Here is a 27,796-nt window from a genome sequence, read left to right as displayed (position 1 = left end):
GGCATGCCTAATTAATAGCGCCGGTCAACCCTTCTCGCACAAAGCACAATGTTGAAAGTTTTTGCCCGTCGGGCTGCAGAGCTCAGCGTTCCACTGTCGTGGACAAGTGCCCTCCCGAAGCCAGCACCGCTTGGTTTGTGTGTGCTTGGCTCGGCGCGTGCCTCTGCGTACGTGCGCAGGTGCCGAGCTGATTTGAAGGCAGTTGAAGTTGCAGAAGGTGATGTGAAACACTGATGAACATGTCTTAATTACCGTCGTTGGTTAGGTGCTTGCACACAGTTGTGAAATGTTGGCGACCTGTCATTTTTATCTTTTTGTGGTTTTTGAAACTTGCTGTGTTTTCTGAAGATGCATAAGCATTTGGTATGAATTTATTTTTCGGGAATATAATCACTTATTTTTAACTTTCATGCTCGTGCTGTCACTGCTGAGGAATGGTATAGGCATTTTTAACCAAAATTGCATAAATATGCATTTAAAAAACATAAAGATTTTTAACAGAAGACAGATGACGTTGCATTGTATAGAAAGGTTATGAAGCCGAACATGTTTAAGATAGAGATTTTCCCAGATTTTCTTATTCTTTGAATACAACACCTGGTACACTGAATTTTCCTTCAATTCCCAGTGAAGGAGGTATGTTTCTGTATTTCCTACAGTGGTTGTGATTGCTGTTTATTCAGAACAGAAATGTTTTTAGATACCTCCACAGTAGTGGTTTCATTTGGTGGATACCCCATGCACATTTCCTTAATTGCCTTAGACTGAAATTCATTCCCTGTGTGTGTAGCAGATTGGGCTCCAGACTACTGAGGAACTAATGTGTGAGAGATCTTCATCCCATACTGGGAGAATGATTCTTACTAGATATACATGCCTTTCTTGAGCTGTTCTTGGAGGATGGGACAATTTCCTAATGTTTGATTCTGTATCATTTTGCTGCTTTGCCCAGGCTGTGTTTATCTGGATTAACACATAGCAGCTCTTCACCAGATTTTGTAATAGCCTTTAATCTGTGGGGCTGGCATCTGTCTCAGCCTAATGGGCCTGTAAATGGGATTTTATTTTTTTTGTCCTGAAGCCTTTTGGCCACACTTATAATTAAAGCGTTCAGAGTAGAAAGGTTTGGATGCTATGCATGTCTTGATTGCGGCTGTCCTTATACTCCATGACAGAGCAAAGTTTTTCTGTATTTTGAAATCTTTTCTGTTTGTTTCCACGGTAGGCTGTTATTTACATTGTATAAATTGCCTATGATATCTGCTCTGCCAAGCTGATATTCAAAAATTCTGGAATAACTTAGTTGGGAGAGCTTGCTGGAGGTCTTCTGGTCCAGCTCAGAAGTTCAGTCCACCTCTGAGGTTCGATTACGTTGCTCAGGGTCACTTCAAGCGGACCGTAGGTTACCTTCAAGCACGGAGGGCGGGTGGTCACAGGCGGCCGCGAGGCCCCCCTGAACCTGCGGCTTGTTGAACAAACCAGCTCCATCAGCCTCTCCTCGTACACTGCTCGCTTCAGACCTTGACCATCTTGGTGGCCTCTGCTGCATTCGCTCTTCCATGTCCTGAGGAGCCTAGAGGAGGACATGGCGCTCCAGGCCCTGTCTCACAGGGCCAGAGAGGAAGAATTGCTTCCCTTCACCTGCTGGTTTTGTTCCTGCTGACAAAGCCCAGCATGTGGTCAGCCTTGCTGCTGTAGCTCGTGCGTTTGTGCTCCTCAGGACCCCCAGGTCCTCCTGTGCAAATCTGTTTTCTAGCCAGCAGATGCTCACCCTGTACGGTTGCATGGGGTTGTCTTGTCCGAGGTGCAGGACTTGGCGTCCCTGAGCTCCAAGCTGCTCCACTCCAGCTGCTGCCACTCTGTCAGGTTTTATGTTCTTTTCCTTCCCTCTTTCAGCTTCTCAGGGGAGTTATCTTACACAAAGGATTTCTTTTTTGTGAAAGCTAAGTCTGACGTGAAAAACTGTTATTTTAATAGTAGATAGTTCTAGAAAGGAAAAGTGGGTTTTAATCTATCTTTGTCTTGGGTCCTGCCTCGGTTTTCTTAGGGACCTGAAGCGTTTCATGTCCGTGAAGGTCACTGAGCTATCAGCAGTGACCCCGCTCCTGGAAGATGAGGTGGTCTTAGGGCGCCTGGCTGCAGTGGTGCTGACTGGCAAAAAGCCGTGCACATCAGGGGTGGCACCCAAGGGTGTGCATCCTGGAACACAACTGATTTCAATTACGCAGAGAGCAGGTCATTAACTAAGGCTATCTAATTAGATATCCTTACCTTGTAACTTGTTGCTGTGGGCTGTTAGAGGGAGTGGGGAGGCTCTCCAGAGGAGCACCTTGTCTCCTAAGTCCACAGCAAGCAGGAGCTTCAGTGATTTTCAGAAGAGGCTCTCAGAGTATTAGCCAGTGTCAAAAGTAGTTCGAGGCATTTTTTTCAGCGGATGGAGAAATGTGGTGGTGCTTGGGTCCTGCCCCAGCTGCTGACCTGAGTAATGCAGTGGGCTAATATTCGCCCTAGAAGCTGTGCTGTGGCTGCTTCTCTGGATTTCAGTATTGTCAAATGTCACTGTGGACATGAGGAAACTTTTAAAAATCCTCTCCCAGCAGGCATTTCACACAGCTACCCTCTGTTTTCATTAATGTGGTCCAGATCTGAGTCCTATCACTCAGACTGGGTTGTTATTGTGTTAATGAATTTCAGTTAACTTTCAGCAAGTAAATTTTACTTTGTGTTTGTCAGAAGCGTAATACATCCGAAGTCATGACTGCCTCCCGTGTGATGCAGAGCTGGCAATTCTTTAGCACAGTTGCACAAAACGTCTTTGCATCCTCAAGTTTGTTTGGTGATGAACTACATTTTATTGAAATGCTGAACATTCTTTACAAGCAATGGCAAAAATTTGCACCTTACACTAGCTTTAATTTGTCCTTTAAATGTTCACATGCTTAACTACCCAAAATGCTTTCTTCCACTGCATGGGGAAGGAAGAGCCTCATAGAGCAGCTTATGAGTGCTGCTGGAGGCTTCAGGTATCCTTCCATGGTTATGCAGCTGGTGTTAGTGATCCATTGCCCCACAGCCCATGTGCTCGTAGTGCATTATTCCTGATCTAGAAAGGTTTTTGCGAAGAGTCATAGTTTGTTAAATTTTGTGTGTTTATGAGCTTAAGTTTATTTTTAATTTAATTTTTATGTGCCGTTCTGTAAGTACACACATTTGTTACTAGTTGAGATAAATCTCTGCTTAGTTTCAGGCAGGTAGAAGGTTGTTAAGGGTTGTTAAGAAGGTTGTTAATCCAGCAAAAGGAGTAAGAACCTCCAAGTAGTTTAATTATAATTCTGCATATATATATATATATATATATTTACTTCTTGTTTATTCATACAGCATATCGATCTTACAGCGATTGCTGCACAGTGTTAGTACAAAAGTGTTTGCTTTTGCCTGTGGCTCAGCACTGCGGTATTGTCAGGTCAGCGTGTTATGGCCAAGGTAGTAACGTAACAGCCAAGGGAAGCAGCGATGGCCTTTTCTCTTTGGTGCCCTAGATACAAACCTGCTGGAGTTCTGCTTTAGGCAAACCTAAATCCTTCGTCTCAGTGCTGGAGTAAGTGGGTGGGACGTAAGATTTCTGTATACAGGTCAGGCTCTGTGATTCAGTCATCCACCTCTGATACTTAAAATTTATGAGTTGTATATTAATGTTCTCTTTTAGTTCAAAATGTACAGGGGGTTGCATTTTACTTGTGTGAATTGCGTGCCTATGCTTGTATTTCAGCCGCTGCCTTTCTTTCTGGTCTCCTGCATGCAATTTTCTTGCTCCCTTCCCTCATGCGGCTGCAAGGGGGCTGCCGGCGGGTCCCCTTCTCCCTTCTGGTCAGCAGGAGCAGCTTTCTGGTGTGGCACACCAGTCGCGTGTCTGCTGCCGTTGCTGGAGCTCAGCACCCAGCCGTGACAGGAGAGGGCCGGGTTGGGCCCAGCAGGGCTCGGAGGTCCCCCAGGGCCTCACTGTGGGTGGGCAGGCACGGGATCTGCGGGGCCTGGGGCGGCCCTGCTGCTGAGCCCCGACTTCCCCGAGTGAGCGCTGTGCTTTGCCCTTTAATTCAAGGGGGGAAGGAGTGAAATGTAAGGCTAGATGTTTGTTTGGTTGTTGTTGGTTTCGTTACTATTTTTTAAAACCAAACCCACATGCTCCCTGCACTGCCTGTGCCCACGGCTTGGTGCTGTTCCTCAGGTGCCCCCCCAGGCGCTCTGTGGTGCCGGGGCACAGCTGTGTGGGCACGGAGCGGGGTGGGTGCGGGCCCCTCCAGGCTGGGATGCAGAATCACTTAGGTTGGAAGAGACCTCCAAGATCACCCAGTCCAACCTCTGACCTAACACTAACACGTCCTCCACTAAACCATATCACTAAGCTCTACATCTAAACGTCTTTTAAAGACCTCCAGGGATGGTGACTCAGCCACTTCCCTGGGCAGCCCGTTCCAATGCTTAATAACCCTTTCAGTAAAGAAGTACTTCCTAACATCCAGCCTAAACCTAACAGCAGTGATACTGCACTGAACGCTGCGTTCACAACACAAGCTGGTGTTAATGGGCCTTTCGTAAAGATGCAGCAGAACTTACAGTGACGTTTCGTCCTGGTGAGTAACTTGCATGTTCCCGGTTACTGGGAGTGGAGGTGTGTGATGGTGGAGCCGGGTGCCCGCACTGGGCAGCCACCTGAGATGTGAGACACAGCCAAACCAGCCCCAGCAGAAACCTGGCCGTGGCTGGGCGTTAGTGGCTGCGAACAGCACGCTGCCCCTGCTGTCATCGGCTCTTGTCACAGAGTTTGGGGATTTGTTCCCCGCGGTACACATCTTTTCGTCAAATCTCAGGTATTTGTGTATGTTCTCAGATTTGTGGTTAGTTCTTAACTTTTTATCGTGTCTGTTTCATTTAATCCCGATCATCTTAACAGAAGCATACACTGTAAACTGTTTTGTAAATTACATCAATAAATTAAAATAGTCTGTACATCGTTCCGGCAGCTCAAATAATGTAAATCTCTAGAGGATGGAGCAAAAAGGTGAAGCCTTTAGTCCCCTTGCCCAGGCAAAGCCAGGCTGGCTGACAGGAGCAGATAATCTCGTCTTTGGTAACCAGTCAGTTCTGAACCATTATTGTATCCAAACGTGCTTAAAATGTTTCCTTTTGGCAAATATTTAACCTGCTATTTTTGGATTATGGATTTTTGATTTAAATTGTTGTCAGATTATACTTAGTTGGGTTATGTTTTATGCCTTCCTTTGCATCGAGATAGCTTTTGGCTGGATTACTACTCAGTGCTAGTAGGAAAATTAGTCATAGTTAAACAGATGTAAAAGCTCCATAAGGGCTTGTAGAAAACTTAACTCAAAATATTCCAGGGAAGCCGAGACCACATTTCTCACTCCTAATCACAAATATAAAACCAACACTTTTGAGTAGTATAAGAACAGAAATTGGCCGTTTTCTGCTGATTAAAATAACGAAGAGAACAAAACAGTAATCGATCTGTAACATATACATGTAATCCTTGTTGGAAAGTTGCTCACGTGATTTGCACCGGAATGGAGTGGTGAGATCCAATTTACTACTACAGTTATGTTCCCTTTCTATAGGAGGAAAATGTTGGCTCAGCATATCCGTGCATGTATTTGCCCTTGGTGTTCTCATTGGAGGAGTGTTAGCAGCTATTTTTAAACAATTCCTAATTTTTTTCTTACAAATACAGTGTCAGAAAGTAGTACATTACAGTGAGGAACTGCTGACAGTCATTTGGCACTTGGAATTTTACAGAAGTCTGCAAAGTCAGTGTTCAGTGCCTTCCCGCAACTGCAATCATATCCATTATTTGAATTAAGATATCATAATTCTTCAGAAATATTTAAACAGTACTGTGATCTGGATATTTTAGGGGATTGGTAAGTAAAGGATTACAGAGAATTTTGACTGGTTCTTCCCCACTTAGGGATAACCGTAAGTACGTTTCCATTCTCAGGTTTGTTTCAGCTGTGCATTGAACCGGCTTGTCCCACAGGTACAGGTTTCATCTGTATTCTTTTGTTGCATGTGCAGAAAACAAAGAAAACAAATTGCACAAGTAGCGGAAACTTAGATCTGTCTCCTTTACTGAAGGTAATGTGCATTTTTACAATAAACAAACTTCCTTTTCTATTTAACAATGGAAATAACAGGTAATGTTTTCCCACTTTTTGCTTTTCGCATTTGCATGAAGGTCACGCTGCACTGAATTTAGAATTGGTCTTCAGTGACTTTGTGCAAAAGCACAAATCAGACAAAATTGAGATATTCAGTTCCAAGCAATATCTGCCTGTGTGACAGAAAGCCATTTTCATTTGAAACTGAAGAAATCTAAATAGTTGCAGAATAGAAATAGAATTTCAACAATTCAACTCTCTTTAAAATTTTCTCACTGTAACAGCATATTTTAAATATTGTGGTTTCCTGATTTAAAGCAGAGTGACACTTTAAAACTTTTTATTATGGAGAGGGGGTTAGTTTCTTGTTTCTTAATCCCAGTTCCTACCCAAGATTAGAAAAACAAGCAAAAGAAGAAATCACCCTTTATGGTAAGATATAATGTATTCTTGGTATAGTATAGTATATTCCTACTTTTATAGGATAGTTTTTCAAAATACGTGCAGCAGGAAAAGCAGGAAATGCGTGTTGCATTGATAAGTCATTCTGACAGAAGCCGCTACCTTGCAGCTTCTTAGGTTGGTTGTTAGCTGTTGGAGAACGTTGGCCTTGGTTGCCTGCCAAAGTGTAGCTCTGAATTTGCATCTTTCACCTCTTGAATTTGGCTGGTAATTCCAACTTCTGAGTCTGATGGTTTTTGTATCACAGATTTACCTTCAATCATTGTGTGTGTATATGACAGACAAAAGTTTACAATACTTGTTCTGCTGTGAAGTTTTTCCCTTACATTTTTGAGCAAAAGAGCTCAAAACATATACACAGATGCTGCTACAGTTATTTCCTTAACCAGAGTTCATGATGCCTAAATGAGTCATCACAGTCATTTAACTAGAACCGCAAATGCAGCAGAGATCAGGGGATTTCTTCGAATTATTCCCTGTGCAAAGCAGAAAATATATTTTAAAAAATCAGGTATTTTATAAAAATCATTAACATTTATAACAGACAGAATTTGCCACGGTCATGAAAGTAGTCCATGTGCTTTATTGTCCTCGTTATTCAAAATCTGCAAGGATATTTCTAAGTAGAACTTGTTCATTTTGGTTTCTGTTCCTTGGATTTTGTTATATCCGTGCTGTGTACTGCTGTTTGGTTTTATTACAAATAAGCTAAATGTGCATGTAGGTTGCCATCAAATCACCACTTATTTTGTCTGCTAAGTAGGAGGTTTGGAGTTAGGATTATCTCTGTGAAAAGCATGTTTTCCAGCTTTTAGTTGTTCCTGTGTTTCTTCAGTGAACCATCCCTGATTTTCAACCTCCCTCCTGAATTGCAGTTCCAAAAATTGAATGCAATTCCGTTCGTGTTCATACAGTGCCAAATGCAGCAGAACCCCTCTCGGTTCCCAGAAATTGCTCTCCTACTTCTGCGCGTGGTTATTGCATCTGGCTGTTCTGCTCCAGCGTCACACCGGGGATGCTTGTTTAGCTGACTGCCATGAACCCTCGCGCTCTTTACTGTTATTTTCCCAAGATGAAGTCTGTTTGCATCCCCAATCTATTAATTCTGTGAAAAGGGTAATTCTAAAACCCCTTTGCTTTCTGTTGTGAAGTTTAAGTTGTCATTATGAGCTATTTCATTTTTAAGTAGGTTTTCCTTTTCTGCATTGGCCTGTCTTCAGCGCCTCCTATTGAACAGATGTATTGATCTTATATTCTACTTACTCAAGCATGTAGTCAGAGGGAGAAGGCAGCAGGAGATCATTATTTAGATTTGAATAATAAATAATGGGGCTTTTTATGGTCTTAGTTATATATAATGCATAGTACAAAAGAAGTAATTCATTTCCTCCTACTTGGTGATAGATACTGAGCAATTAGAGGATAAGAGTTTATACAGCAAATAATAGTAAAGGAGTTGTCCCTTAAGTAGTAGAACAAATTTGTTCAGTAGAGAGAACTCTGGAGAGAAAATTCACCCATCTTGTACTCACTGTTAGCAAATGTATGGTGTGACCTACTAAAGTCCTGGCTGATGAATTTCAAAACACGTATATATCTGACACAGTTTCCAGAAGTGTCTCAAGTACTCAGAAAGAGCAGTCAGGCGTTGGGACGGGTTGCCCAGGGAGGTGGTGGCGTCACCGTCCCTGGGGGTGTTCAAGGAAAGGGTGGACGTGGTGCGTGGGGACATGGTTTAGTGGTGACATTGGTGGTAGGGGGGTGGTTGGACCAGGTGATCTTGGAGGGCTTCTCAAACCTTAATGAATCTGATTCTGTGATTCTGAGCAATTGTTGAATTCTTCAGGCACAGAGTGGAATAGTAAAGGCAATGTTTAAGGAAGAAGTCTGAAACCATTTTCACTTAATCTTATGTAAAAGTAGCTCTGCAGACTGCTTCTGCTGCAGCTATCTGAAGCTTCAGTATCTGCAGCGTTCCACAATATCCCTGCCTGCTGACACCAGCCCTCCCCTTTTAATTTAACATGTGCCTGCATCGCACACTTAGCACACATTACGTCTGTTGTCCTCTGCAGAGTCCTTGCCATTTGCACGTGAAGCTCCAAAATACCTGCCAGTGTGTTCCTAAAAACGACATTCTCTTGCCTAGCGTGTGAGTTACGGGTTAAAGCTTGCGTCTCGCTTTTAGACAGTCTTTACGTATACACTTAGGGAAGAGAATGGCCAGTGCTTGTGTAAAGGCAGCCTGAAAGCCATCACGAAGTACACAAACCCTGAGTGTTCTGTTCTTCCCAGCTGCTTGCTCACCGCTTGGCTCCTGAGCATGCGTGGGTTTGTAGTGACTTGCTGCTCGCGGTGGACTTGTGCAGGCTGCTCCCGTCTGCAGATCAGCCCCGATCAGGGTGAGCAGAGCCTGTGGTGTAAGACCAAAAAGCAGACCAAATTTGGGACAAAGTGTGAACATAGGTATGGGTTGCTCGGAGAGGCTGTGGAGTCTGTGCCCTTGGAGCTATTAAAAACGTGACCGGGCAGCCTGCTGTGGCTGGTCCAGTTTGGGCAGGGAGCTGGGACTGGGTGGTGTCGAGAGGTCCCCTCCAACCTCAGCGGGTCTGTGACCTGGACCAGCCAGCTGCAGGAAGCACCTTCGGGACGCCAGGGGTGACCGAGCAGGCTGTAGGCAGTGCCAGAAATCCTCTGTTAGCTGGAGGCGGTCTGCCAGGACGGAGCCTGCCCCTTCCCATCTGCTCCCACTGACACCCGGGCTTTGCCTGGGTCCTTGTTGCCGGCCAAGCACCGTCCTCTGGCAGATTCCTGATGAAATGCTGGTGGCTGTTACATCAGAGAAAAAAACAAAGGTGCAAAGTCAAAGGAATAAGCTCAAGATCAAGTCATAGTCCTGCATGTACTGTTAATTGAGTGTACTTGGGACTGTTTTTTGCCAGTGAAGCCAGCTGGCTCAGAACTGCCCTGTCCGTGCTATTAATCTTTCTTACCTTCCACAAGAGCTGGGCTACATCTGAACGGCTTCCTGGGAGTAGTTCCTGGCTCGTTCTTCTCCCAGGAATTGTTGGGAATTGCTGTTTGACTCAGGCCAGAACTGTGCTAGGGTCTGCTAACAATTTACACGTGTAGAAGATCACGTTCCTGGATTTTTGGAAGACTCCCTGGCACAGTTTCACTCACTAACTATAAGTGGGGCCAAACTGGCTCCGGATCAGGCCATCAAACTGCACTCTGAAGACTTGTCGGATATAAACAGTAGGAACAGTTTGAAAATGAGATGTGCTGGAGCTCTTCATCCTCAAGTCAGTAAACGACGTCTCAGATTTTTATTACAATTTTTGGAGAATTTGTAATGTGAGAGGGAAGATTTCAATTGTATTACTGATGTCATCCTTATGGAGCATTTTGCATAGAGTAAAATGGCTTTATCCTCTTCCAGTGAGGGAGGAAGATAACCATTCTCTTGCTTCCCCCTAACCTGCTCCCCCCTCTCCACTCTTCCTTTTAGTCCCTGAGATCCAAGGATCCCTGTGCAGGAGGCAGTCGCCTGGTGTAGCTGCAGCAGGCTACTGGGCCCGGATGCGCTTTCCTTTCCTAGTTACAGCAGTGCCTTTGTGTCCTGTTGCAGGGACTGGCATCGTGCCTGCTGGGGAGAGATCCCGTTCTCCTTCTAGCAACCCAGTGCCCTTGTACTGCATTGGACGTGCACCTGGTCTCGTCTTGAGACAGGAACCTTTTGGACAGAAGGTCCATGTAGATGGAAGATTCACAAAGTGCAGTTCAGGTGTTTTTACAGGCTGTATCTTACTTCCCCTCCCACTGTTTGGTAGGGTCTATAGTCAACTAGCAAAACCAACCATCAGCCTCCTTTATACAGTAGCCTGGAAGAATGTGTCCTCCTTTGGCTTTTGGATTATTGTTGTCTGGAGAGGAAGCTTAAAAACAGTAGCGATAGGTCCTGTATGTCCTCATTGTAAGGATAAACAAGAGCTGCTAGAATAACAGGAAGCACAGGCAATCCACTAATAGTCGTGTTTGGTGTGAAAGATGTCCACGTTGTTCTAGCAAAATAAATGACATAACCTAGCATCAAGCATAGTCTTACCTTTCTGGTTCGCTCACTGCTGGTGTTTGTGAACCTATTGCTGCATGCAGAATGACAGCCTTTCTCAATGAAGTCTCCGCGTGCTCCTTTTGGCAAGTAAACCAGCAAGTTTCTGAGTGTCAAAAACACATTTATCAGTTTTGCTTAAAAAAAAAAGTTGGTTCTCATAAATCAGTACTACCCCAGCATCAACTGACACACAACCACCACACTGCTGTGCCAGAATGTACTAGCAAAATGTCACCTGCTCTGGGTGGTAAGATCGGTTTGCTTCAGGAGCAGCATTACCTCCTCCTTATTTGCATCCAGACACTGCACTGGCAAGGTGAGCTATTCAGACACCTCTGTAAAACTCTCTCTCCTCTTGCGGAGGTACCAGAATCACCACTGCTTCTGCCAGGTTGATGTAATGGTGGAGTTCCTCCACGTTACTCTCCTAGCTAGCTGTCCTGTACCAGAACTGATGGTCCTCCCGCAAAAACCTGACATAACTGCAGGTGTGTGTCTCTACCCTCTGAACCCCAGTTTGGGAGCCATCTCAGCCTACCCGTGACCAACTATTGCTGCTGCAGTGCTGATCATTGCGTCACCGAGTGTTTTTAATGGGAAAATAATGATTTCACGTGCACACAATCCTGGAGGGAGTATACTGCACTGTGCTCACCCCATAGCTTTTAGGTTGTTGTGAGGGAAGGAGATGGTGGTAGTAGCAGGTAATGAAACTTGAAATTATTGAAATTGTGCCTGCCCTCTTGTTAGCATGATGAGCTGGCATGGCATCCTCAGCAACGTGGCCTCAGATCTGGAGAGTTTGATGTGTGCTCCCATGCAAACCCCAACAGCAGTCCTGGAGCAAATGTCAGGACAAGTGGTTGGACTGCAGTGATGCACAGACTGCTAAAGTACGTAAGGAAAGCAAAGGCTGCTGTTACAGGAAAGAAGGAACGTGTATCTGGGGGCATAACCTTGATTTAAACCATCTCAGCATTTGTTTTTATGGGAGAAACCAGGTAGCACTGCTTGCAGACAGGGACTGTGCTTTACCTCAGGTAACCTCGGTCACGACTGTTCTTTGGGGAAATTCCCTTTGGTCTCTCCTGAGGAACAAAGGTAAGGCAGAGGAGGTGCGTTATTGCACTATTACCAAAATGTGTTGACATAGTCCTTCCAGGAATAATAAGGTGTGAGAAAAGCAGGTCATGTTTATGCTGCTTTGAATCCTTCCTGATAGGTTACAGTAGAAAGAGATTAGTTTTCACAGGGTTGTTTGCAGAAATCTCCCAGAGGACTTCTCACGGTTGTTAAGCAAAGAAATGCCGTTTCTTTACTCCCATGGAAATGCCATGCGATAGAGACCAAGATTTACATTGAATCAGATTGCACTTTACAGTCTGTGTCTTTCTTACCTGAAAGTATGAGGTAGGAAACATTAAGGAAAAAAAAGTTAATACTGCATGTGGTGTTAGAAACAAACAATTCTAATGAGTTTTAACGAGTTCTTTCCTAACCTGCAGTATGAGAAATAATGAAGTGCCCAAGAAAATAATCAACCTCACTTTGTTGCTTTTTCCGGTTGACACCTTACCAAAGGGAAGCGAAAGGACTATCACGCCAGTTGGGACGTTACGTTTACAGTTTCATGCAATTGTATTTCATCAACTGCTATTTATAGTGTTTTGTTTTGTTTTTTTTCCAATTAATAAACCGAACTAGGATTCCATATGGATTTGAGTACTCTTCCTTTGTAACAAACTTCAAGTTAATGCAAATCTTTAATATAAAGATCTTGATTAGTGTCTGCTAGCTGTGGTGCCAGCCTGCCTTGCACCTAGAAGTGCTTAATGCCTCCATACCTTTTCCTACATAAATATATGTAGGTAAATATCCACAAAACTGACAGTTTTCTTTTAGATCTCTCCTTAAATTTCTGTCAGCATGGCTGTAAATGGAATAATAACAGGCAGAGGGTATGGTCAGCCAGTCTCTGTAGCGTAGTGGGATTTAATGTAAGTATGATTTTTCATTTTTATACATCTTATACCTTTGACTTGTGCCTGCCTTCAGGTGTTGGTCAGGTCTGTGTTGTAATTCTTTGTAGTTCTCTTTGCACAAAGAAACACAACCTGGATGGACTGCGAGTGGGGCTCTTGAACAGTACCAAAAAGGCTCATATCTGTTACTGTCTTTATAGTGTAGGACTTCCCAGGTTATAGAGCAAAACTCACCTGTAAAGTTAGCAAATATATTCAAGACTTCATGTCTGTTCAGTTCATATGTATGTAAATAGAGTAAGTGCAATTTAAAAGAAGTAGTAGAAAAGACTGGCAGATATCATGCAGTTATCCCTATTTTCATCCCTATTTAAAGAATAACTTAATTCCAGACATTAGTAGATAATTAAGCAAATGCTAGTGTTTACTACACTGCTAATCAGTGCACCTGAAAGTGACTTTTTTTTTTTGTTATATGCAATATACTGTCTGGTTCTGGCACACAAAACATTGAGTAGAGGGAGGAAATGCATATCCATGCCAGAAGCTTAGCTGATAACGCTTTGAACTTCTGCTGCTTGACGTCAATGGGGCCATTCAGACCCTATGTAATTGTCCTTTCTGAGGGACAATGAACTATGTCTACTTCCAGAATCCTAGGTGTCCATCACTGACTTCAGACTCATCGGTTCCAGGTCTGACAGACAGAGCTTTTTTTTTTTTTTTTTAATTGGATGTGGTGGTGGCCCTTAGCCCTCGAGTATAGATTGCTTTTCCTGAGCTTTGCATTTTCCAAGTCTCTGTACGCAGGTGGAATCAAATACGTCACTGTGCTGATTGCATCAGCAATCTCAGATAGAAGTGTTTAGGGTTTGGTAAATTTTGTTTATTGCTGCTTTTTTTAGAGGTCCCTTTGCAAGGTGATTGGCCAGCACAGCAAAAAGTCTCAGGACTTGGTTGCTTCTATTTACTGAGCTTTTAGACTTCTGGGGCCTGAGAGCTGTCCTGGTTTTGTTCTGGACCTTCACCAGCCAAGTCTGAACGAAGAATTAGACCTAGGCTTAACTGGGCTTTTCTTCAGAATGTATAGTGATTTTCCTACTTAATAAAACTGTTGACACAACATTTATTTCTTATTTCTCATTTTTAGACAAGATTACTGAGAACAGATGTGACAGCAACTTCAGTTACGTCTGGATCTCCTAGGTTTTTATAGGTAGGAGCAGGTAATTAAAGGGTAAATATTAATGATGGAAGTCAAGATCTTTGATTTAATTAGAGTTCTGGCAATAACTCATAAGAGTTTGTTGACATGTTTAGGAAAATGATGGGAAGATCTAAGAACAGGATATCATCCATCCTGGATTACACCAAAGAGTTTAGTCCAGTATCCTGTGTCCAGTAGTAGCCAGATGCTTAGAGAGGGAGCTGGTCACAGCAGAAGAGACAGGTAATGTTCATACTTAAATGTGTTCTGGGAAAAAAATAAAAAGACAAAAAAACTGCTAGGGATGGAAAACTCAAACTTCTGTTACCTTGAAGATGATTGAAGGTGTTTTAGCTTCAGAATTAACACTGACATTTGTGTAGAAAAAAATACGGTGGATGAGTAAATTAACAGGGCTTCTAAGTGGTGACGCACCTGTATTGTTGTGAGGACTTTATTCCTTCTTTCCCAGATACGTGCTGGGTGCAGAGGACTCTTGTGATTCCTGTTCTTGAGCCCATCACAGATCTCAACTATTTATGCATGCTCTGATAGCCTCCACTGCTGCATAAGGTGCAGGTCGCAGGGGAGAGTCCGAATGAACTAAACTCGGAGGCAGTGACAGCAGAAGGACGCAGAACAGCGAGCTCTTCTATGTACGCCTGGCCAAAGGAGCAGTCCATCACTGGCCACTTGTCCCCAGGACTGCCGCGAAGACCAGTCCTCATCCTCTGAACTGGCACACTGCTGTGTCCTCGCTCGGTTCTTTGTCGGGTTGGGTAGAGGCCGGCAGTTCAGACGTGGTGGATAGCTGAACGAGCTGGCTCCTATGTCAGTGCTAACCAGTAATGGACGAAGTAAAATGAGTATTCTTAGTCTCACAGAGGACAGTGTAGTGTGTTTCAAGCTGTTAAAAGTTTATATGGCAGGCACCTTGGACCTCACACATGGAAGGAGAGGAAGGATCAGTGATGCCTTGATTTATGCTCTCCGACACAGGCTGACCTTGCCCTCCCAGCTGCTTCAATAATGTCACTTCGTGTGAGCATCATGAACAAAGAGAACTGGAGGAGAGGTTTAAAGGAAGGAACAGTGTAGCTCTGAGATGGTTTATGGAGAGCCTGCATGTTAGAAGAAATACTGCTAAGTGAAATGAAGCTGGCACTATTGGTAAGATCAGTCCGATCCTTGGCTTCTGGGGTGACCTCAAGAGCCAGCTGCCAGGTATCCAAAAGGCTCCTCTGCAGGCACCGCTGGTAGTTGCTGTGTTCCCCAGAAGCACCCTAGGCTGACCGAATACACCCCCAGTGCCAGGCACTTCAAAAATGAAAAATTTAGCCTAACAAAACAGAAGTTTTAAAATAAAGTTGTAAGCTGTTCTTAATAAACTTCAAAGTCCCTTAACCTGTTTTAATGTTTCCACTAAATTATGGGTGGGTGGGAGTTACCTTACTCCCTGAGTTGGGCACCTTGCGCTGCGGCTGCCTCAATTCACGTGTTCCCCCTTCCTCAGGGTGGAATCTCCTCCATCTCCTTCACCTGTAGTACTCTACCTTCATTTTTATTTCTGTTAACTCGTCAGAAAGCAGCATTAATGTTAGACAGTGCTCACCACATGGAGCTAATTTTCACTTCTCTTCAGAAGATCCACCCCTCGTAATGAATTGTGTTATGGTTGCAAACTTTCTGGGACATCATGATGCTTGCAGGGGTTTCACCAGAGTACTGTTCCATACCAAGAAGCATCCAGCTGATACCAGAAGGTTTTTCTTCTTACACAAGAAGGTATTTTTTGTAAAATACCTTCTACATCTTAGAAAAGGATCTTACTCCAAGTGGGCTCTTAAATGTTTACCAGGATATCAGTTTTAAAGATTGCTGTGCTCATTCAAACAAAACCAAACCAAAAGAAACCACCCGTGATGCCAGACAACTGGTAAGGCAAAAGTAAAGAAAAAAGTGATTTGCAAAGTCTGAAACAGTTCCACGAGTTACGAGCTGCGGGTACATTTCAGATTGCCTCTGAGATGTGTTGCCCTGCAGCATCCAACCCATGCCGTGAGAACGGTTAGCTCTTTTGCAGCTTTTCTAATTTACGAAGAAAATTTTGATTTGGTCATATTTTGGTTTATAAATATAAACGTATAGATTACATGTATATATTGAGTGTATGAAAGGTGTGAATGTATTTAATCCATTCTCAAAATCTTGTTACTAATCAAGTGGTTACTGTGCCTTCTGATGAGGTTCAGTGCTCAGTTCGTTTAAAGATCTTTGTAAAAGTTACATACATCAGTAAAAAGTCACAGTTCCCATTTAGTAATTTTCTGAATTTATGTACCAGCTCTGATTTGGGGTGTTCTCATGTCTCAGGTGCATTTTCTGGTGAGGCAGAAAAACCTCTCCTCAGTAGCTGATTTGTCTTTTTTTATGTCGATAGGCTAACTCTCACGAGCATCTCAGAGGGGGAATTCACTTATATTCCATTTGAACCAGAAATTGGTAAAATAAAACCAATCCCAGTTTCATAAAGAAGCTCTTTTGCTACTCCATTGGTATTGTGTACATGGTTACAGCCTGCTCCTGGTGTCACAACCAGTATGATTTTTCTGTCACAGTTATACAAGAAAATACAGTGCCAGCTTAAGAGGGTTCCTAATTTATGAAAAGATGCTCCCTGAAAACGTATAAATGGTCTCAAGAATTTGTCTGGACTGGGACAGGCTTCATTGTATGCGGTAAATAAGACAGAGTTGTGCAGTTAGGTATCTTCTAACCAGATGTCACTGTTTAATTTTTTTTCTTTGTCTTTATCACTGTTAGTGGGGATTTAGTTGGAAAAATGAGGACACTGGTATTTGCAGAACTGGAACGAGCATGTGGAAATATAATGATACCAAAAACAGATTGTGAGTGGTGAATTACATCCACTTTCCTTTTAAAAGAGCCATTTAAAAGCAATGTTGTAATAAAATAATTATCCAGACTCAAAATAGTAGGTCCACATAGGTGAACTACTGTGGGATAACGGAAGATGTGCTCCCGTATAAAATTTGTTACTTAAAGTAAAATGCATCAGGTGAAAACACAGCGATCCGTTTATGCATCTCGTGGGCCACGAGCACATTGTGCTGTGCTGGTAGCGCCACGCTCTCGTCCTGGGCATCTCAGGAACATTTGCTGTGAGCTTGCTTGTCCCCTCCGCCAAAATGTGATGCCCCAGGGTTGATTTTACATACCCCAAAATTATTATCAGTAACAAGGTGGCATTTATTGTGCGTCTGATAGCACAGTGTTTAGTGAAGCTGTTTTTCCCTCCCAAAGCAAGGAAAGCAAAACCAAACAGCCTGCTTCGTTGGTAATGCACACAAAAACCATGAGCCAATAGTTGTTGCTGAAAAATACAGGTTTTGTCGCAAAAGCTCCTTGTTTTAGGTGTTTGTCTGGCAGCAGCCCATACCGTTTTCCGATTCGCATAGCAGGAGAATGCAAAGTCAGTAAGTGAATCCTTAGGGAAAAAGAAGAATTTTGAACTGTAGCTGTGGGCAGAACATTTCTGATGCTCAGTCGAGAAGTAAATAAGGAGATAAAGAGGCAAAGAGAGAGACACTGTTAATTACCTCCTTGTTAGCAGAGGATGCATTTGTATGTTCGCTCACAACGTTAATAGATTCCAGATGTACCACAGCACGTCACATCCATCAGGTTACCAAGTTTCCAGTGTGTTATAATTGCATTTCTGCTTTTTTGTACAGTAAGAAGTTCCTTTTCCAAAGTAGCAGATTCAGTAAATATCTTATGACCAGACCATTTCTCAGTATAATGTTGTATTTTAGAACAACGTGAACATTGAAATGTACAGCATAATTATTTCTGGGCTAATCTGTCTGGATTGGGGATTGAGAACTGAAGTGCTTTTGTGCTCTAATCCAAGATGGAGAAAGAACACAGTAAGACCTGCGAGGAATATGATCTTTGTGATTTTACCTCTTTGACAGCAGATTCTTATCTGCGTGTTTGGTTCTCCAGATTGGTGGGTTCTGAAAACTATTGAATGAAGTAAGCTAATGAGTCTTAAGCCAATTCCTAGCATCCAGAAATCCTGAACAGAAGCAGGCTCGCTGCAGCAGGTGCCAGGAATGTCAGGGAAGCCAAAAACTGCAAAAGCTCTGTTAGGACAAATGTGTTCTGTGCTGCTGGATAGTATACACAGTTTGCAAGAATTAATCTCAACAGTAAATCTAAGTGCCAGTGAATGGTAAGATGACGGCAAATAGAACACTGAAGATTTTAGGGCTGCGTTTTCAAAAAAAAGTATGCAGAAAAGCGTGGCGTTTTTCTCCATTACGACCTGTACGAGACATTTTGTCTAACGTGCAAATTGAGCTGCTGTCTGCGCATGGGCAGCTCTGCATGTCTTTGGAAGTCTCGTTCTTAAGGATGGTGGTAGGTGTGCTCGGAGGCTAAATGCCAGCAAACGCTGACTCTGTGGTGGCAGCTCCTGCAGGTTGCCCCCCCCGACTCGAGCAGAGCTGCCTGGGGGTGCCCCGGGCACGTCGCTCACCTCCCACACCCTGCCTGCCCATCAGCACGGCCTTCGGAAAACTTTTAGGGCTTTAAAATGACAAATGTGGAAACATCATCCCATGGTTTTGTGGTTAGGGTGGTAAGGAACACGAGGTGCTCTGTTGGATTCCTCCAACTAACTTGAAATTATCTCATTAGAAATAAAAGTCAAGCAGGTGGTGTATGTGATTGTTGTATAATTGATGGCTTATTGTAACGAGTCATTGCCTCGTTTCTTTAAACATTTCAAATAATTCCCCTAATTTGAATGGTTCCTACGTCTGCTTGAAGTATTAGACAATACCAAAGGTCAGTTATTTAATCATAAATGTTAGTTTTACCTTCATTTTAAAGTTACATGAGAATTTGAAAGTTAATTAGAATAGAGCAGTTCAGTACCTTCCTTCAAAGCAATTCTGCTGTTCTTTGACCTAATATTGTCACAGGAAACAGTGGTGTCCTTTTCCCTTCTATTGTTTTTTTCTTTTCTTTTTGTTCTTTAAATCACTAACTGGAATAAATACTTCTATTTTAGTCCTCCTCGACCTCTGACTAATATGAACGATACCATGGTGACCCACATGTCCTCTGGAGCACCTACACCAACAAAAAGGTACGTGTGCTTTGCGATGTTTATTGATTGTTTCTGTGAGAGGTTTTGTGTATATATATATATATATATATATATGGATTTTGTATCACTAGGACTCTTATAATGTGTTTCAAATAACGCTGCTAGTTCAAAGTATGTATACAACATCCATTAAAGCAGGAATTGTTTGCAGTGCCTCTTTTTGTGGTCTCTCTGAATAGTGATTTGCTTTTATTGCAATAGATGTTATGAATGTGACTGAAGAAATATCTAAACAGAAATAAAGAGATTTTTGTTGTTCTTATTAAATAGAGCATTACTTTCAAAGCTGTTCTGAGAAAGACTGGTCTTGTTGTATCATAGGCTCCAGTGCTTACAAAGCAGAGTAATTCTGTTTCTGCTTGAGACATTTCACATAATGAGTTTACTTTGTTGGCTTTGTTAATGCTTGTTCTCCACACCAAACTGTTTAGCTGCCAAAGTTCTTTAGAGTTGCCCGCGTCTAGTAGAGGCATTTATGTTACAGTTGAATTTGTGTTTACATTTACTTATTTTTATATACATAAATTATTGTATAAATGTACGTATGTAAATACGCAAATACACTGTTCAATCAATTTGCACTTTTCTTTCTTGGTAAGTTATGCTAGGGAGAATAGCAAGGTGGTTCACTGAAGACTTTACTTGTCCAAACCTGTGAATAAGTGTTCCCTGCAGGGAAAGAGAAACTGAACTGAGAAAATGTTCCTAAATTTAATGACAAGCTAATACTAAAGAGGAAGACAAATCCCTCATTTTCAGCAACAGTCTTTCAAACAGGGTTAAGCAAAGGTCCGTGTATTTTCCTTCTGGTTTCCAAGACAAAAAAGTGAGTTATATGTGCAGTTTTGAACTGGCTATGATGGAATTTTAAAATCTGTTTCTAAATCACACAATTCAGTGTGTACAAACTATATACAATGTGCAGTACAGTGTATGACTTCAAATTCCCTTTTTGCAGAATTAGAAGTGAGGAGGCTGAGGGTGCGCAATTCCCAGAGTCTGCTTCACAGACTATTTGTGTAGACAGCCCTTTAGCAACGTGACCCATGACGTTTTCTCATTTATTGGATTGCAAGCAACTTTGTGGGCAAGGTCTCTTGCATTCTGTCTTTACTTCTAGCCTCTGCCTGAGGTCTGAGTCTGGTCGCTCGGGTGCAGACAATTGTCTTCAAATCTCTGTCAGAGAAGATCCTGCTTTAGGCACGCATGTCCTGCCTTAGGACACGCATGCACACAAGCTTGAAACATTTCATGAGCAGCAGTGCCTGCCAGGTTCTGCACCCTCTTCATCCTCTTGTATAAGGTGCTTCACTCTTGTATAAGGTGCTATAGAATGAAATGGTAGAGCCCTCTGCCAGTTCTGACCCAGGGTAGCAGTTAGTTTGGGTAGTGATCACCTAGTTCTTTAGTTTCTACTTCTTTGTTTAACCAACTTTTCCCATTTTCCTAATCCAAGTTGGACAATTCACATTTTAAAAGTCTCTAATTCCACAGTCATCAAGACTATCTCGCCTGTATGGTAGGCTGTGTTTGACTTACCAATGTTTCACTCTTCCCAGTACAAGATTAGTTTCTGTGCTGGTTTGTGGGAACAGTAGGTGCCTTTTTGTCTCAGGGAGGCCTGTAGTCCCAGTGACCATTAGTTCCTCAGCGTTAAATATAAAAATCACGTCTGATCCAGAAGAGAACAGAGTGAAACTTGAGTCAAGATGACCCACATCAAGTACCTGTGTTTCTTTCTTTGAGAATGCCAGGAGACAGACTGCTACAAAATATCTGCAGGGTGGTCTCTGATGGAGGACATGAAGCAGTCCTCCACAGATGAGTTTTTCATTTGCCTCTTCAGTTTAAACACATGTGAACAAATATTTTATTACTAAAAAAGCAAATGAGAAGATGAAACCAGTATTAGCTTTGCTGCCAAGTACCGATACTGATCCTAAAGTACACTTCACCTAAAGAAACACATCTTTTTCCTAACATCCAGAAACTCAGTCAGGATATGTCTTTTACATCACCATCATCTGCCAGCTATGCTTCTGTTCTCCTGTTCTCTTCCCTGCCCCTGTGGGCAGGGCCTAGCCTACCCCCTCCCTTAGTCTGATAAAGAAGGCGCCAGAGAAAATGCTAGGAAGATACCATACCCAGCTTTAATCCAAAATAAGAAGAGGGCCAGCTATTACCACCTGGCCTTTGAACTTGTTTTCTTGGCCACATAGACCTTACAATACACTGCTGAGATAAGAAGTAGTGGAATATCACTTTTGTGGGGGATAATGAAGGGAAAGAAAACTGACAGCTCAGGGTAAGTAGGTATTAGTAGGTAAAGTGATGTTTAATGTAAATACTAATTGGCTTATGACAAGACCTCTGCATTGTGAGGTATTCTCAGGGTACAAGAATTTCATGCTCCTGTCACCCATGATGACAGGTAGCAGATGCTTAAGTAAGATTATAAGCAGTAAGTCATTAAGTCAAGTTAGTAAGTCAAATTTTGCTCTTGGTTTTTGCTCTTACTCCCATCTTGCAGCACTCATTGGTTCACTACCTGAGTTATAGCATTTATAGAGACCACTAATTCAAAAATCTGGCATCCACTAATGAGCTCTACAATTCAATTATGAGCTGTTTAAGAAAACTCTTATGTTTTAAAATTCACGTTCTTCATGCTATTGAAGCCACCTGCTTCTAGTCTAAGAATCCTAGTTAAAAGTCAACTTAATTTTTCCTTCCAAATTGAATCGTGCTTGTTATCCTTCTCATCTTCTTTCAGTGTTTATTTTGATGTGGGATGGCCAAAACTGCACCTAACAACCAAGTCTGAGCCCACTTAGCTGTCCTAGTCCCATACTCTTTTGCTTGTGTGAGTTGCAGGGATCCGCATAGCTCTTGTGAACAGAGACTGTCCAAAAGGGACACAACTAATGAAATCTTCCTCTTCTCTGATGTGGGCATGGATATGCATAGATCTGGATTTGGTCACAGGAATCCCAGAAATACAGATTATAGAAACTGCAGCAACCAAGCAAAGCATAAATAGCTTTTCAACAGTGCTACCAAGACTAGTATTTTGACTAATGAGGACATGATAGAATCAGCAACAGAGGGCTCTGACACACTTTGGCTGTGCATTATTTTTTTTTTAATAAAGGAGTGAGATGTATTCTAGAACCGATCTTTAGAAAACCATAAATCATCGTACTTTCAAGCATCATCTTCTGTCAGGCATCATGAGAACTCATGGGCAGCAAATTTGTGGCAGATGTCATCGTCTGCGATCTCCATTTTAGTACCCATTTTAGTACCTGCCTTTTACCAAGATCGTGGCTCATCCCTCTTCAAGGATCCCTCTTCCAAAATTATGAAAGGTTACTTCATCTAGCAGATTCTGCAAGAGTTCATGGGAACAGGCTTCTGCTCTCTGTGCTTGCTTATTCCAAAGAAGGATCGGGGTATTTATCTTTTCCTGGACCTGGGGGGAAAGGAAACGCTGCCTCAGGTTCAGGTAGTAATGTTTGCCTCCATCATTCCAGCTCTTCAGGCTCTCAGCTTGCAGAACGCACACTTCTCCATAACCACTCAACAAGCCCATGGGGATGTACCTGAGGCTCGCAGTGGGACCCAAACACATCTAACAACAGGTATTGTCATTCAGACTCTGCTTAGTGCCTTTGTTCTTTGCAAAACACTTAGCTGTGGTGGCTATGTACACCTGTCAAGTCTAATCAGGGTGTATTTGTTTTTAATTACATCATAATGGGAAGTAAAAGTCTTCATCAGAGCTTCTCAGGTTGTTCAGCAGAGGATCTACAAGGAGTGATCAGTGAAAGCCATTTCAGACTGTATCATTTGTATGGCCCAAACCATTTCCATCTCTGCAAGGCTTGCCTGATAGCATTACTGAGTTGAACTACACTGAAAAGTGCTTCTAAAGTACCTTAGATTATCTTAATCAGGCCTGTGTCCACTCATACTAAAGAAATGCTGCATGCCACGTTTTACTTGGTACTGCTAAAACCTTGGCTCAGGTCAAGTATACACATTTTGGAAAGAATATGGAAACACTGCAAAATGAATTAGAAGAGAGCTATAGAACTATCTAAAAGCTGGAAATGCGATGCTAAAAGAGCATTATCTGTTTAGTTTATTAGGGAAGTTAGAGATGTGATTTGATCGCTAGGATACAAATATTTATACATGGAAATATGTCCAGTAGCCAGGTTTCTTTCTAGCCTTGCACAGAAGGGCACTTCAAGATCCACTAACTTCTGCATAACCTCTGCACACAGCCAGTTAAATATATGGCTGCAGAATTTGCGGGCTTAGTCGTAGGCATGACAGCTAAAATACTTGGCTCTTGCTTCAGCTTGAAAAAGACTCTACTTGTCTCAGCATATGCCCATCCACGCATGGTACCGTATTTCTGAGCATTTAAGACTTTTAATGCACTGACTGAAGCACTGAATACACTGAAGCATTGCTGATTCATTTATCGTCTAGTTTGTCAGAGACTTCAAACACATGTCTGTGTTGTCTTTGTATTCTCCATTCCTTTGAACCTGGAAAATATACAGGTGCCTGCACTTAGTAATAGAGTGAGTTAAGGCGGGAGAAACATTTTTTCCCCTTGAAAATTTCTTGTATTTCTATTTTGTCAGTTCACATGTGCCTGGTTACAGTATTTCCCCCAAGATTTGTTAGTTACTGTTGCTTAGGTTAATCCCTGATGTAAAAGGAAGGGTCTCATTTCCCTGGCTGGAGGCACGGCCACATCTTGGCAGCATGAGACAAAGACGGCAGGGTCACAGATTTCTTTGTGTGAGCCGATTGGCATTCTTAGCTGCATCTTCACGTGCTGAAGCTGGTCAAACTGGTCACATTTCAGAGAGCCGGCTTCTTTTGGAAAGCCAAATTTATTCCTAATATTAACCTATTTGTTCCTGTATCCTATCTTAATAGTTTATACACCTGGAGTAAATTTTGGATGTAAATGTTAGAAGTAACTTCTAGCATACTGTTTGTCTGTCTGTGGAGACAAAATCGTCCTGAAAGAGGAAGTAGCAAAGTAGCAGCAAATGCAGTATCCTACCTAAGTCCATTCCATTCGGAAGAGCATTTGGCAGATGTTTACACCTTCATCAAACTTTCTTCTTTCTAGCTAATATATTCTGGCTTCTGACAGCAGGCTTATCCAAGAATAAGGGTCTTTGGTTCACTTTGCTTTCTTTCCCCAAAAGATGGAGCAAATGTGGATGAATTTATTTCAAGGGAAAGTTGGAAGGACTAATAACTGGATAGCTATACATTATTTTATTGTAAAAAGAAAACTTCTGCAATTTTTAATAACATCCACATTCGTAATGATACCCGTTAGGACACTGCTGTTCACACAGCTTCTGGTAGATATAACTAATGCAGAACCTGTGCTTCCTAGTAATATTTTTAATAAGCGAGGTGGGTACTGACGTGGCCCTATGGGCTGTGGGCAGTCCCACATCACGCTGGTGACATGAAACTAGTGTTTGTTCACATCTCAGGCTCCTGGTGTGACACTCTTGTGGCGGGCAGGGTGCCTGCCCCGCAAGCCCTCGGCTCCCCCAGGGCACGGCGATCGCTGCTGGTTTCTCATCGCTTTCTGCCAAAAACATGAAAATAACCAACGTTTGACAACTGCTTTGTTGGGACTCAGACTGAGCTGAAAGAACGGCATTTTAATGCCTGAGCTCACTTTTTTATAAACTAAAAACTGAAAAACAAGCAAACCAAAGGAGCTCTCATCAAATGCTACTCTCCAGTCAGTGCACATCTCCGAGGGAAGCCTTCCTCATTCCCAGCCTCCTCATCCTCTGCTTTCAGTGGGAATATATCCAGAGGGGCAATGAACTCTGCAGATCCCAGGACTTCTGTAGCTATATTTTGCAAGAGGCAAGGAGCTTTCTGTGGTCTATAAAATGCTGCAGACAGAATGAGGTCAGAGAAAGTTTTTCCTGCTAAGCGGGAAGTTCTGGCAGCAGATATGTAGCTATGGTCACTCGTGGCTTTGGATTATTTTCACATTTAGGTATGTAATACTACAATTTTGTTATTTTTCATCTTTCAGAATGTAAATGTCCAAATTTAAAAAAAAAAAAAAAAAAAAAACTGATTTAATGGCATGTTTACATTTGAAGGCATTGTATCAAATGTGGGAGGGAAATGTTCGGTGCATTTATCAAGTGAAACATTTACAAAGGGAAAATTTTAACGCAATCTTGCCTATATTTGTTGCCTATGATACAACAAAACACAGTATTTCTCTGATCTTTACAGCCAATGAACCGTTCTAAATAAAAGGAGAGGATTATGTCTCTTCTGTAAGACTAGGCCAAGTCTGTTAAATATGTTTTGTGTTTCAGCTAATTTATTTTATATGATTCGGGAATAGATTTTTTTCTTTCTGTTGTGGTCAGTGTGCGCTGTTCTTCCCTCAGTAATTCTGTTCCCAGTCAGCCAGTCCCTCAGCTAGGTTAATTCCCCTCTTCAATAGCCCACTACCTCCGCTGCTTTCTCAGCAGCCATCATCAGTCTGCAGGTTACGCAGCATCTTTTACCTTGCAGGTTTCGGTTAGAATTTAATTGCATCGTATTTTACTCTCGTCGATGTATGTAGCATGTGAAAAGATGGATGGATCATTCTCTGCCTTTTCCTAAAAAGGCTTGTGTGTGTGTCTGTTGTCCCTGTAAGCCCTCTAAATGTGTAAGAGTGACAATCATCTCAACTGCTTGGCTGCCTACAGCAGAGGCGTTTCCTCCTGAGCTAGTTGCAGAAGGCTCCCTGCACAGCTTATGTGGACAAATAAACTCTTCTGGAGTGTGACAGAGCAGCCCCGATGCGGACGTCCCCATTAAGATGAGAGCACTCCAGCAGTGCCTGTTTCTTTCCTGTTGACTGTAAAGGGAGTGCACTCAGCTTGCTCATGCTCACAGGCCTCCCGTAACGGGTGTTCAGGGAGGCAAAAGTTTCTCGTTTGGACTGAAAAGGGCCTTTAAAATATAAGTGCTTTTAAACAACCTAGCTTATTAAAGTCTCTAGATTTGCTACCTATAATAATAACAAAATACTGTATCTGTTTTTTCTTATTTCTACAACTAAGGAGCTTGGAGACTATAGACGTCTACATTTGGATAGGAGAATCATGTTCTTACAGTTTAAAAACAAAATTATTTGCAGCTTCAGAACTAAAGTGGAGAGGGATATGATGCCTATACAATATTCAGAACCAGTCCTCCTTCCTAAGAGATTGTATTTCCACTAACTCCAATTTGGATTTTTTTTTCAGTCTTCTGCTCCTAAGGTCCCTGATTGTCTGCTCTTCGTAGTCCTTCGCCCTCTTTCTATCTTTATTTTTTGCTTGTCATTATTTACCTCTGCTGTCTCCAGTGCCATTGATTAGCATCTTGAGTTCTGTCCTTCTGTGGGTTTGCAGATGGGTGCATGACTGAGCAGTTTCCAGATTTTTGATCAGACCTCCACAAACCTTCCTGCAATCAGCTCTGCATTGATATCTTTGTCATTGATGTTGTTCTTTGTTTGTTTGTTTAGTTCTGTAACCCAGAATGATTTTTATTTGCTTGGCTAGCTTAATTTATCTTCTGACAGTTTCCAATGTACCTTTTTTCTCCTTTGTTCCCATGTCCATATATATCTCTCCAACATTTCCTTCTAGCTGTCCAGTCAGCAATTCCACCTGAAAGTGACTGAAACTGCTGTTATTGTCCGTTCTGCCATTTGTCTTTGACAGGTGTAGTACATTCATTTTCTTATTTTCTGCTTCTAGAGGTGTGTGACATCTAGAGATCCTAGCGCCGTTCTAGCTGTAGAGCCTAGGCCACAGGAAGCTGGCAGCCTGTGGGCAGCAGCAGGTGCTCTGCCACTCCTGTCCACACTGCAGATTAGTGGTGGCATTGAACCCGAGGCACGATGGATGCCCCATCTCCTCCGAAGGGGCCGTGGGGGTGCAGGAGGGGCATTAGCAGGGGGCTAAGGGCCCCGGTGCCGCACCACTGGGTCTGGGGCTGTGTCTGGGGCAGGGGCCTGCTCACTGGAACTCAGCCATGGCTCCTGACGGAGTTTTGACCTTGGCTAACAGTCTCTAGCCCAAACGATCCCTGGGTGCATTTTGAAAACTAGCACAAACCAGAAGTCATTCAAATCTTTTCCAGTTTCCAGACAGTGTGCATGCAGCCGCATTGCTTCGGAGGGAGTTCAACAGCACGAGCACAGGCAGACTGTGGTAGCTGGCACTACCTGGATTGCTGCTAAAGACGTGGTTATGCATGTTTGCAGTGTGCTTCATAACGCATCCCATCACACCTTATATATACCTATATAACACCAAAACAGACTTTCTAGAAAAGGATTAAAAATATCTCTTGGTAGAGACAAGGGATGTCCTAGCTCACATGTAGCCTTGCCCAAGGAAGATTTGGCAATACCCCACAACAACTCGCAAGAGAAAGGGACAGCAAAGAGAAAGGAATGATGAGGACAAGAGTCGGCATAATGAATTAGTCTAACAATTTCAAGCAAAAAGTCATGTCCTTCTGTACTTACTGTTTAAACTGATATCTAGATGCCTATAGGCATTTATTTTTAACCTGTGGTTTAAAATC

General features: G+C 42.7%; 1 protein-coding gene across 10 annotated transcripts in view; it reads left to right on the top strand.

The window, feature by feature from the left end:
* Positions 1-27,796, top strand: part of DTNB (dystrobrevin beta) — a 199,798-nt gene that overhangs the window by 72,413 nt on the left and 99,589 nt on the right. For 9 of the 10 annotated variants that reach the window (XM_050710129.1, XM_035568289.2, XM_050710128.1 and 6 more), the window contains one exon: positions 19,046-19,123. In XM_050710129.1, coding sequence (XP_050566086.1) covers positions 19,046-19,123 — 78 coding nt within the window. Of the gene's footprint in view, positions 1-19,045; positions 19,124-22,677; positions 22,786-24,681; positions 24,708-27,796 lie in introns of those variants that run through there. The other variant, XM_050710130.1, reaches the window with a different exon arrangement.

This window comes from Cygnus atratus, chromosome 3 (assembly GCF_013377495.2).
Source record: "Cygnus atratus isolate AKBS03 ecotype Queensland, Australia chromosome 3, CAtr_DNAZoo_HiC_assembly, whole genome shotgun sequence".
Classification (NCBI taxonomy): domain Eukaryota; kingdom Metazoa; phylum Chordata; class Aves; order Anseriformes; family Anatidae; genus Cygnus; species Cygnus atratus.
Note: the sequence above shows the minus strand (reverse complement) of the source record. Positions and strands in the feature narration are given on the sequence as shown.